At 38.4% G+C, this 13,025-nt stretch overlaps 1 protein-coding gene across 1 annotated transcript in view; it reads left to right on the forward strand.

Moving 5' to 3' along the window:
- Positions 1-13,025, forward strand: part of LOC148941102 (S-formylglutathione hydrolase) — a 70,016-nt gene that overhangs the window by 25,365 nt on the left and 31,626 nt on the right. Inside the window, exon 2 of the mRNA XM_089104648.1 lies at positions 2,396-2,589. Within this exon, the coding sequence (XP_088960774.1) occupies positions 2,396-2,589 (194 nt within the window). The remainder of the gene's footprint in view (positions 1-2,395; positions 2,590-13,025) is intronic.

The raw sequence follows: 13,025 nt of genomic DNA on the forward strand, positions 1-13,025 counted from the left end.
AAAATGGCTCTCTCAAGATTTTGATTGAATGTGTTTGGGGAAATGGTGGCCATGAGAGAGGGGTTAGTTGTCTTCCAATCACTTTCGGGTGTTAAAAGTGGCGCAAGCCCTTCCAATTTCCAATCGAATGAACCCTTTTTGAAGTTTCTATGACAATTCCTTCGATACGAAGTGCCCTGATCTAAACAAAGAAAGAAAGAAAGAAACAAATAAATAATACATTGTGCCAACATTGTTCTTTACTTAGGCGGCGCTATTGCGCTGCCTATGATATGATACTTGGCTTTGATTGCTTATGATGACATATAAGTTGCAATGCAAGAAGACAGTGTTCCTAAGAAGCTTATGCATCTCATTCAAACATACTATAACTGGGTTTGTGCATGTGAATGGGGAACTTTCTCATACTTTGATATTCATCTTGGTGTGAAGCAGGGCTGTATTCTTGTAAACCTCTGACACGTCAGAAAAAAAGGCATAGTGAGCAAGTAAATAGTGAAGGTAGGGTTAAACCTCATTGGCAGTCGTTTTTTTTGCCTAGTTGAAGATGGAACAAACAATGGCTGGAGATTTCCATAGTGCTCCTAATCAACCAAGTAAAGATAAAGATAAGATATTTATTTCAAAAAACATCTATCACAAGCCCCGAAGGACCGAATTCGCATTTCTGACTCATAAAACCAAAATACAAAAATCATAAAAAAAACACAACAACTAAAAAACTGGCAAAACAATGCCAAAAACGACAATATCAGAATGGCAAAACCATTCATTAGTACAAAAAAATTAAGCAGCAAAATGTCAGAAAGTTAAAAAGGTAAAAACTAAAAAAGAGTGAAATCAAATTACCGTTAAAAAGGTTTAAAAGATAACATGTTAAAAGGGAGAGGAAACAAAAAAAATCGAACGAACATAAAACTTGGGTATCACAAGTAACAAAGAGAGAATAAAAAGGAAAAAAAGAGAAAGGGGCTAGGCGCTTAACCTCCTATCAATTCATAGTGCCAGGGAGAGCTGAAGACCTTGTGTCCTGATCCAAGTATGTATGGTAATACCGGGGGGAGGGGTACTTTGGTAGGGTAATTACTGTTGCATTGAAACAGAGCATGAAAGAAGAAAAATAATGTAGCTACTTTTATTAGCATGTTTCCTTCAGAAGAGTTACTTAAAAAAAACAACTTTTTTGCCTGTTGACCAATGGTCTCTGTTATGCAGGTGCTGATCTCCTGATTTGAAGCCTTTGGCCGGGAGTGCAATTCGTGGTTGTGGGCAAATCATTTGACGCTTCCTGCCCCCCCCCCCCCCTAGATTTATACAGGCACCCTTTTAGAGCTGGATCAACTCTGGATCTGAGTGCTCTTGAATGATTACTAATAGTATTTTTGTTCATTGCTAATTCAGTACAGCTAGAAACCACTCTAATTTTCATTTTTGATACCCTGTAGTGTATTTGGAGATAATTTTCAGTATTTCAACTTTTGAAACAGAGTGTCTGAATTAGCAATGCAGATACTGACAGTCGAAATGCCTTATTTACTTAAATTGCCTTTTTTTGTCTGAGATGGCCATTTGGTTACTCATGATTCCTGTTTCTCGTGGTTAGCCTTGGTTTCAATTAGATATGCAGAAAATGTATTTAAATTAAAATTTGAAAATGCTAAAAGATATGTAGGCTAAAAGAAATTTTGTCTCAGTTGCTTTGTAATTTGAAGTATTGCCAGTTTAAAACGTAAAAATTGACAAAGTTTTGTGCATAGTTCAAAGTTTGAACCTAATTTTCTAGAATGTTTCTATACTCTAGATCCTGCAGCTAATGACTAATTTTCTTTTAATTTTAATTAAATTCTAATTATTCTAAGCATGGTAACCTAAACATAATATAGCTGCTTCCAAAGGGAGGTTGAGGTCCCATTTCCTTGTATCCAAGCATACTGATATCTGTATTGTTTTTAACAGTGCATTAGAAAAATTTGAGGTTCTATGTATGCATTCTCCCTCCCTTGACCATTAAAACTCCCCTCCAAAAAATGTGGTTGAAAAATACACTTTTGATTGCATTTTATCGTCTAAGCTAAAAAAATTTTAATCTCACCATAAGATTGACCTGTTTTAAGTACCATCTTTGGCATTGACTCCTAAATCTAAAAATTCTTTTAAAAACTTGATGTGCTTTTTTTGTAATTTATCTGACTTGCAACCTTTTCTATTTCTTTATTCTTTTTTTTGGTGTATTGTATTTCTATCTATTCTTTGATGATTGGATATGTAAAAGCTATGGATCTGTCCTGGCATAGGAAGCATAAATTGAGCATGCTTCATCAAAAAGATTTCACAGAAAGTTTGACTTAAGATTTTGATACTGCTTTTGATTTTAGTAGTCTATTCTTTATTTCAGCAAAGAGCTAGGAAGTAAAACTAGCTTCTCTGTATATCTTCCTCCAACATTAGATGAGTCAAAAGAAAAATTTCCTGTGGTATTCTGGCTTTCTGGGTTAACTTGCACCGAAAAGAACTTTATTGAGAAATCTGGCTTTCAAAGACTTGCTGCACAGCATAAGTTAATTGTTGTTGGTCCTGATACAAGCCCAAGTATGTTTTACATCTTTTTTCATTTATTTTCGAGTTATTAGTAGGCTACTTCAAAGCCTATAGTAAGTTAGGACGCGCTGGAAAGCAATCTTATTTAGTGAAAACTGCTGCTTTGCAAGTAAAACAAAATGTTTTATCCTTATTTTCTAATTAAGAGTCTAGATGCCTAGATGACTATAGAAGTAGTCTAGATGACTGGTTTTTAAAAAGCATAGCCTAGTTAGAAACATAACATTTAGCATGACATTTAATACCATATCTATAGATATGGTTTCTGGTGCCATATGTATTGATACGTTTTGTGGTGCCTGTCATTCAAAGACAAAAGCTGCGCCCCTTGCTGACTTTTGCACTGTCTATGTTAATAGACTATGACAAAAATGGTGTTTATCTTTACAAGTATCTTATCCCTTCAAATACTTTTGTACAAATAAAAAGAAAAGTAACTTTTGTAAAATATCATAGAAACCACAGGTAAAGATTCCTGAAATTTTTAAGACTATTTTTTTTTCCATTCATGGGAAGCTTCATATTTAAATGAGCAGTTGTACCATTCAGTCTTTTGGAGTCAAAGTCCTGTGTCAGATTTTACTTAGTAGAATCCAGACTCAAATGGTCTTGATGTTAAGAATTAAGCAACAAGACTTTTGCCAAAGTTGTTCTTGTTGCAACTGGATATTTAGCTTACATCTCCAATTGGAATAAGTAAACAAATGGCATGTGCCAATAATTTGAGCATTTATAGACTTCTGGAAAGCATATCTCTGTGCATTGATAGGCTGCGTTGAAAATTCTTTTAACTTATTCAATCTGTAAGAATATTTTGAACATGGTTGAATCTCTGTATCTTGATTCCAATACTGCACTAGTCAGACTGGCTATAAGTTAAGCCTGGTATTTGTCAAGGATGTTGGCCAGGATTTTGGCAAGGATTCTGCCAAAAATAGGCTTTGCAAGTATGCCTTTAATATTTGCAATTTGTGATTGTAACTTTCCAAATAATATTGTTATTTCTTTCTCTGCCAGGACAGTATTCAATATAATCCGAATGAACTAACAACAAAAGTTAACCCTACTGGTCTACATATAAATGAGGGTTAAACAAAACTACGTCAAATGGAGTTTACAAATCCTGGCTAAAGGCCAGGTGCCAGTATAAGGGTGCCTTATACCAGTTCACTTCTTGAGTGTTGGCGGTATAATGCATAAGTACCAAAAAAATCAAGAGGAACCAAATCTCAGATAGACAAGAAGAGATGTAATTAATTCATATTTGACCAAGACGGACATGTACTGGCCATTTGTCCTAGAAACAAGGTATTGGGTGTAGAAAGGAGGTGGAGGTGTTGGGTGTAGAAAGGATATGGAGGTGTTGGGTGTAGAACACCTAAATATCCATCTGATAAGTGTCTCTTTTTCCTTGTCCTTTTTTCACGTCCTTTGGTAAATTTCTTTTGGTTAATAATTACGTTTTGGATTAAATGCGAAACTAAGTCACTCTGGCTATACACCTAAATAAAAGTTCAAATAGGGATAAAATCCTTTTAATAGACAGTGATGTAATAAAAATTCACAAAAATACCAGATATTTCGGTCACATATACAGTGACCGTCATCAGTAGTAAAACTACTGATGACGGTCACTGTATATGTGACCGAAATATCTGGTATTTTTGTAAATTTTTATTACATCACTGTCTATTAAAAGGATTTTATCCCTATTTGAACTTTTATTTATCGTCATGGAAAGGCAGTGTGGTCTCCGAAATTATCTAGGCTATACACCTATTAAAAATGCATAAGCTTTGTTGGGAGAAGGATGAGTCACTTCTTCCCGGATGTTGGCTAAAATGGGTGACCAGCCATAGAAAATTCCACACACACAATTTTCCTCCTATCACATCTTTTTTAATTATATTCATTTTTATGTGATTTGTTGTTCTTTGTTTCACACCCTCTTTGTTGTTCACACCTGTTCTTTGCTGTTCTTTTTTTAATTATATATAGTTTCATGTGATTTGTTGTTCTTTGTTTCACACCCTCTTTTTCACGGTCAAGGGAGAAGATGTCTTTTGTTCAGTTAACTTATTGCCAGATCTTAAAGTGAATAAATGTAGGTTGCTTGTTTCTACTACTACATGCATATTTTGCCCTATTTTCTGGTTAGGATTGCAATCGGAGTAACTCAGAGGTGTTGAATTCAAGTTTGGTATTGGTATTACTCAGTAGAGGAAATCAAGGAGCTACCATATCAAGGTTTTAAAGGAATCACGCCTCCTGACATAGTTTAAGCTGGGTTACATCCGTATACTTACACCCCTGCTTCAACCCAACTACCTGGTATGATATTAGGAAGTGGTTTTGGGTTATAGCAAAATGCAAGATTAACTACTGGGAGTTATCCCAATTCCAAAATGTTCCAAACGATTTTAGGCTGCTTGTGTTTGCCTATAATTGTAACCTGTAGCTATTCTGTTATGACTAGTAGCGTAACTTACCCTTTACCAGTACTTTAACATTTGTTACAAGAACAATTGTAGAGTTGCACGAGTGTTCAGTTAAACAGGAGTTGTGTTGCACAAGGGCTCAGTTGCACGCGGTTCAGCTAAACAAGGGTTCAGGTGCAAGAGGTTCGCCTAAACGAGGGTTAAGTTTCACGGGGGCTTTGTTGCACGAGGGTTCCGTTTCACAACGGTTGAGTTGCTCGGGTGTTGAGTTACAAGAGAATTCAGTTGCACCTAGGGTCAGATGCACAAGGGTTTTGTTACATGGGCTGTCCGTGTCAACGATAGTACACTTAATCCTGTTATGAACCTTATCAAATCTGATTCAGGATTAGTGGCTTGGAACTTGTCCTTTACGAAATCGATGCTGAAAAATTAAAACAAGAAAAATTTTAATGGAAAATTATGTTAAGAAATGATCCGAAAAGAAAATCAGAGGTGAGAAAATCTAGCGTTGCTTATAGTAAAGATTCATAAGGCTTCGCTGTATTATTTTTATTCTGGAGCCAGTCCGTATGGAAAGGATCTACTTATGAACTTTAGAAGGAGCTCATTTGATTAGAAAGTGAAAGTTTTAATGTACTTTTTTAAAACTTCAAAAGTGATCAGAGGGAGGTATAGACTTAGACATATTTTATTAAACTTACTCTTTTTAGCGCTAAAAGCACTAATACCAAGGGTTTTTACAAATACGACGAAGTTAAATAACAAATATGACAACAAAAAATGAATAAAACCGTATTACTTTTCGTAGAATTTGTTGACCATGTCTGTAAAAAAGGGGACAAGGAAATGCTGGTAGCGAGTCGTACGGCACGTCACTGGGTTGAGCTTTTATTGTCTCCGGGTACAGGACATAACTTACTTACTTTACTTTACTTTCGGCGGGAACCAGACGATGAACTGTCCTGCCCGGCACCAAAGGATCTTGGGATGACTTCCGACGACCACTTGGACCTGTCGGCTGCAGCTTCTCCGGCTATCTTCAGCCAGTCTTTGTCCCATCTCCGACTGTGTCTCCTGAATCCTCCCCACGGTTCCAGGTCCTTCTTGAATTTTTGCCACAGGTTCTTCTTTTGTCCTCCTGGTTTACGTTTCCAGGAGGGGGATGGTTCGCAGACAAGGACGTATCGACATATCGTGCCTTCGGGACGGCGCAATGTGTGGCCGAGGAGCTTCAGGCGACGTATTTTAATGATAAGCGATAGCTCTTCTGATTGGCCACAGCGACTCCTTACTTCACTATTGGAAATCCTGTCCCATATCTTAATGCGGAGGATGTAACGAAGGCAGCGGTGGTCGAACACGTCCAAAGTTCTCGCAACTTCAGTCTTGATCGGTCATGTCTCGCAAGCATACAGTAGTACTGCTCGAACAGTTGCACCATAGATTCTGACGTTTGTTTTGGTTGAGATCTCCCGTCTGGTCCATAATGCTTTTTCAGACTAGTAAAGACTCCCCAGGCTTTTGCTATGCGGGCAGATATATCCTTTTCAGCTCCGCCATCTGGTTTTATGATAGAGCCAAAATACTTGAATTCCCCAACGCTTTCTATTGGCTCACCTTCGAGGGTAACTTGGCAAGGAGCAGGTTGGTTGAGAGCCAATACTTTAGTCTTTGCGCCACTGATGACTAGTCCAATGTGCTTTGAGACCTCAGAGGTGTCGTCAATCATGTCTTGTAAGCTGTCGGCGGTAGTTTCGAGCTCAGCAATGTCGTCTATGAAGTCCAGATCTGTCAGGGGCTAGAGGAAACCAGCTATTTGTCCGAAAACTATTCCGCTGTGGTTTCTCATTGGATTATACATGATCCAGTCTATCGCGTAGTTGAATAATATAGGCGAAAGGGGGCTTCCCTGCTTTACCCCAAACTCCACTGGAAACTTAGGGGTGTCATTGCCGAAAACACGGACGCAAGTCGCAGTGTCCTTACAAGCATTTCAGAGTATCTCAATGATCTCCTGTGGCGCACCGTCTTCAGCCATAATTCTCCATAGCTCCTCTCTGATGAGAGAGTCGAAGGCAGCTGCAAAGTCAATAAAGGCGATGAGAAGAGGTAGATGAAACCTGCTGTACTGCTGAAGGATGAGGGGAATCGTCAATATCTGTTCTGGACAGCCTCTGCCTGGTCTGAAACCTGCTTGTTCAGGACGGGTTAACTTGTCACGTGCGTCTTTGAATTGATTCAAAAGAAGGACACAGAAGATTTTCATGGCATGGTCGATCAGGGAGATACCTCTATAGTTTCCGCAAATGGCCTTATCTCCTTTTTTGTATAGCAGAACGAGGACTGATACTTTCCCGTCTTTTGGGAAGGTCTTCGTTGTCCACACCTGGACAAACAGGTCGGTTAGGTGGCATAGTAGAGTTGGTGAGGCCTTGAACATTTCAGAAGGGATCCCATCCTCTCCAGGAGTTTTATTGTTTTTTATGCACTTCAACGCTTTTTGTACGTCCGCAATACTTGGCGGATCGAGGTTTACTGCGTAGGGCTCTCTAGCAGCACTCGAGAAGGCAGGTAGATCGCGCGGGGGTTTGACAGGGTTCAGTAGCTCAGAAAAATGCTCTCGCCAGTGTTCCATGCGTCCTTCTTCTGTTCGGACGAGTTCTTCGGACTTATCTTTCAGTGTGTCAACCGTTACAGGAGCTTTTCCTGTCGCTTCTTTCAGTAGTTTCAACATTTTCCTGCTGTTGTGGCTTCCGGACGCTTGTTCCAACTCATTCGCCAGATCTGACCAGTACTGTTCTCTGTCCTGTTTCAGTGACTGTTTAACTGCTTTGCGGGCTACTTTTAAGGGTTCTTTTGCACCTCCCACGAGGGTTCGCTTCTTCTCAACTCGTTCTATGGTGTGGTCAGAGATCCAGGCTCGCTGTTTTCGTTTTGTGTGGCCAAGCACCTCCTCAGCTACGTCCTGTATCTGTCGCAATTTTTATCTGCACCCATTCTTCATCGACGAGTGAGAGACGATTCAAGGCTTCGAACCGGTTCCTTAGCTTTAACTCGAAGTCGGCTTTGATTTCCGGGCATCTTAGTTTCGAAACATCGAAGTGCTTCCCTGCCTTCTGTCGCTTCTGCCTACTAAGGTGATGACGGACTTTGCAAGTGAGGAGATAGTGGTCGGATCCATTTAAAGATCCTGAGTCTGCTCCTCTGTATACCCGGGCATCTGTGCAGGAGCTCCTCCATCTTCTGCTGACTAAGATGGGGTTGATCTGGGCTGTTGTTACGCCGTCGTTCGAACGCCATGTAACGAGGTGGAGTCTCTTGTGCTCAAAGAGTGTTGTGACGCATAGGTTGTTGTATCTGGCTAGCTGTAAGAGCCTTTCTCCATTGATGCATCTGTCACCAACGGTGTGGCGGCCAATAACTGCTGCTGTGTCGGGGTCTACTCTGCCAAGCCGGGCGTTCCAGGCTCCAGCTACAATGAGCATGTCACGCCTTGGTGTCTTGTCGATGATTCTTTGTAGGTCATAATAAAAGGCATCTTTGACCGTGTCACTACTGTCCCTTATATGAGCGTACACGGCGATTATGGTTATGTGGCTAATTTGGCCTCTCAGTCTGATCATGGCGATCCTTGGTGACACTGGCTCCCAAGAGGTGACGCATGATGCAGTAGGACCGTCTATTAGGAACCCAACTCCTTGCTGGCCGGAACCATCATTGGGACCCGAGTTATAGAACTGGAATGAGTCAGATTCGGAAACGGTCAACTTTTTGGACAGAACATCATTAGGTCTCGTTTCTGACAGACAACAAACGTTGATTTTATACTTCTGCAGCTTCCTTGCAAGGAGCAGTTGCGTGGATTCCAGCTTGCAGCTGCGAACATTCCACGCGCCAATATTCAGATGTTTTCATGATCGGGCGGCTTACATACTTGTCGGGCCAGGCACCACCCTGACCTGGTCCGCGTCGGCCAAGAACCTTAAGTGCATTGTCATAAGTAGTGAAGGCTTGACCCAGCATAATCTTACAAGCCCGAATTTGGATAGCTTCGATATCTTGATATATCCCAGCACTCAACTGTACACCAGGACCCCACACTGGGCACGCATATTCAATGATGGGTGGGATATAAGTCTTGAAGGCATGCTTCATGGAATTCACACTGAACCGGAACCGCTTCATGGTAATCAGTGACTGCAGTGCTGCATACCCTTTTTGCACAAGGTCACTTAAGTGGTTGTTGAACTTGCAGTCAATGGAGAAAATTACCCCCAGAATTTTCTCACTGCCAACTATTTTAAACAAGGTAGGGGCACCTTGAAAGTCCGATTTAAGAGGGTTGAAATGCAACACCTTGCACTTCTGCTCATTGAGGGTAAGGATAGCTCGCTCACATTCATTCTGATAAACCGTAGGTAGACTAGGATCAAAAAGGGGGATCGCTGATTGGCCTTCTAGTAGGTATTTGAGTTCATCAACGAAATTATATCCGTCATTGAAAGTACGTAGGATGAATTTAATCACAGCGAGTAAAATAATTCTGGCTAATTTAGTGCCCTGAGGGGCACCGCAAGTGATTGGGAGAAATGCAGAATTTGAATCGTCTTTGCTAAGAGCGAAAACGTACTGTTCCCGCTAGGAAAGAAAATCAGCGACTAGACGCAGCAAGTCACTTGGCGCCCATTTAGCTTAAGTTATTAAGAGCGATAAGGTGTTTGATGAGTTTGGTGATATTAATGTACTATAGTAGATACAGCTAACATTAGCATGTCAGCGTAACAAAAAAAAAAGACAATCAACACAAGGATGAAAAACAAAAAACAAATTAACAGCAACACAAAAATTTAAAGCAGCAAGTGCTGTTTCAAGGTCTATATATTAAAATGAGTCATAAATAAAATTTATATATGTCAAGTGCCAGGTCACATGGCTCGTAATTATAGTAGTTACAGTGTATTTTACAGACTGCATCATAAATGAATATAAAATTTTTTATAAAAGGTACGTCATATACACATTGAAGTTAATTATGCACAACATAAAAATATATTAAAAAACACTCACAGACAAATCCCTGAAATATACTACCTTAAATACTTCTTAAGGTGATATAATTAAAATGCCGAGTAAAATAAGGGAATAATGACTTATGATATCTCTCGGTACTAGAGGCTGGGTTGGTCACTTAATTTTGGTCATTTCTTTTTTGTTTGTCCGAGTCTAGTGTCTGGTCCCTCAGTACGGGGGCTCTCAAGGTTGGGTGAACCACGCCCCCTACTGAAGGACCAGACACTAGACTCTGACAAATAAAAAAGAAATGCCCACAATTAATGACTAATCCAGCCTCTAGTTCGTAAGCCATAATGTGGAGAGAGAAAATATTATACGTTTCATGCCCTTTGACTATCCAGATATGGACTCCTCTTGCCCCCCCCCCCCCAAACAAAATGCTGGAGATTTGCCTCTGCTTCTAACCTTCCTGAAAACACACTGTTCTTCTTTTTAAAACTGTATCTGCAGCCGTTCTAAGTCTAAGAAGAATCATAATGATAAGTAATTTACTTCCTGCAGACACCAGGTCATTGAGGACCTTCATCTGAATAATGGTGTTAGGAAAAGTTCAAATTCTGAATTAGCCACACAAAATGCGTCCGAAGAAAGTTCTAATTTGAATTTTAAGCCATGGCTGCTTTCGAGCCATGTGGATGTAAAGCTACCAGTGTATGAAAACTGTTATGCTTGTTTACATAGAATATAAGCCACTTTAGGACAAACAGAGAAGGCAATACATCCTTTTGGAATAGCTAATATTGATAACTCTGGTCCGCTCTTACGGTTACTCAATGACGAATCATCCTCAAGTCTAGTCTGATTATAAATCAGTAAAGTTTAGTCGAATATCATATAGAGTGTATATCAGATAAAACACGGTCTGATAGTAGAAATCAAATAGAGTGAAGCCAATTGTCTCTTATTTTCAAATTAGACTACAAGTAGATTGTATCCAGGAACTAAATAGACATAATATTACGGAAACAATTACACAGGACGTTACAGTTTACATTACAATAATTAACGTTCAAATTCCTAACTTTATACGGGTTAAGGTAAACTTAATAAACACTATATATTTAGAATCAGCATTAAAATACAATTGTTTTGATATGCATATTAAAAAAAATAATTGGGGGTTGTGAAAAAAAAAACGAAGGAGGCTTGACTACGGAAATAGGGTCACTGGAAGCTAGCAAATTTGGAGCAAGTTCAATCACTGCTGGTTTCTCGTTGTTAAGTACATGCAATGCATCTACTGATCTCTGCCTGAGGTGACACTTCCAGTAGAATTAAAAAAAAATTGTTTTTGAAGAATTTTAAAATAATTATAATAGGAAAAACAGCAAGAGTTTACATTAATTGGGCAATACATGTACAAGCTAGCTGTAATCTTATTAAAATTAGTTATAGTATAATATATTTTTTTTTATTAGTTACACTAGGTGAAAAAAAAATTAAAGACAATAATTAAGCGTTATAAAGATTTAAGCGAAACTTAGAATAAGCTTAGAATGAAAAAATGGGTGCTAAGTGAAAAGAACCGAAAATAATATAAAAATATGTTCTAACCTAAAACTTACCAGGAGGAGTAAGCCAACGACAAAATCCATTAAAAATAAGCCAAAAAATTAACCCCATCGTCACAAGCAAACCACAATTCATAGTTCAAGATAATAATTTTAACTCTAGCGATGTGTTGGATCTGAGAAAACGAATTGGCACAGGAGAATCCTAGTTTAAACAATTGGTTTTCACCTGTGCCAACCCAAACACCCAAATCCCAATCCGTTGAACCCTAACAGAAACTTCCACTTTTTCTATGAAAATAAAATATAACAGGACACAACAAAAGAACTTGCAGTAATGAACAGAAATTCATTCATACAACGTTCCCAGATTTAAGCTTATCAATAAACCACAGATAGTGGAAATCGCATTCAAAGCTATGTAGCCTTGCCAAGGGAATTATTGTCTCTTTCTTTGGAAAATAAAATAGTAATTAAAGCTAGGATAAAATTGGCAATCAGGATATCGTAAAAACTTACATTTTTATGAAGAAATGAGAACTAGCAAATACGGGGCAAAACTTAATTAAAAATGTTCTAAAAATCAGCTGAAAAAAATACAGTACTTTTCTAACGCAAACACTTTTGGACAGAAAAATTTAAATAATTTCAAAAAATAAGGTTGCAAAAATTAGACACCCCCCCCCCCCACCTCTTAAAAATATGGAGATAATGAATTTGACCATAGAAGGGCAATTAGCATAAAAACCTGTTAAGGTTTTTGAAAAAAAAACATGCAACGTATAAATATAGGCTTAGAAAAGACCTATTTTACTGAAAAAAATGGAATAAAAATTGAAAAAAAACCTTAGGCTTCATTTAAGTAAATAATACAAAAAAAATAGAAAGGTTAAGGTTTAAAATATAGCAATACAAAATTAAAAGGAGAAGAAACTGAACGGAGTCAGTTAAACTCTGTTATACGTACTTATTGAACTTTCCGAACAATTGTACTAGTATGAAACTAGTATGAAACTAGCATGAAAATTGTACTAAATAAGTACAAAATAAGTAGCATCAATACTACGGAGCCACCGTTACAGTGGCTAACTCGGGCCGAGATTTACAGAAATATTGAAGAAATGCTCCAAGTAGACAGGAGAAAATGATGCTCTCTTATGTGGGAGTCGTTTTGAGAAAAACGAATAAAAATGCATGAAAAAATAAAATAATACACAAAATATTAGTAATGACTTAATTTTAAGTTTAAACAAAATACAGGACCACAAAAAGTGGGGAAGTTAAAATGAAAATAGTCATTGTCACTTGTATGTCTAAAACTAAATTACTGTGTGCCATGAAGGCCAGGCATTTTCTGCAGAAGGGCCACTTTTCTGAAAAAAGAATAGCCCAAGAGAAAATT

The sequence above is a fragment of the Artemia sp. Qi Xiang Cuo genome, chromosome 18 (genome assembly GCF_049724085.1).
Source record: "Artemia sp. Qi Xiang Cuo chromosome 18, ASM4972408v1, whole genome shotgun sequence".
Classification (NCBI taxonomy): domain Eukaryota; kingdom Metazoa; phylum Arthropoda; class Branchiopoda; order Anostraca; family Artemiidae; genus Artemia; species Artemia sp. Qi Xiang Cuo.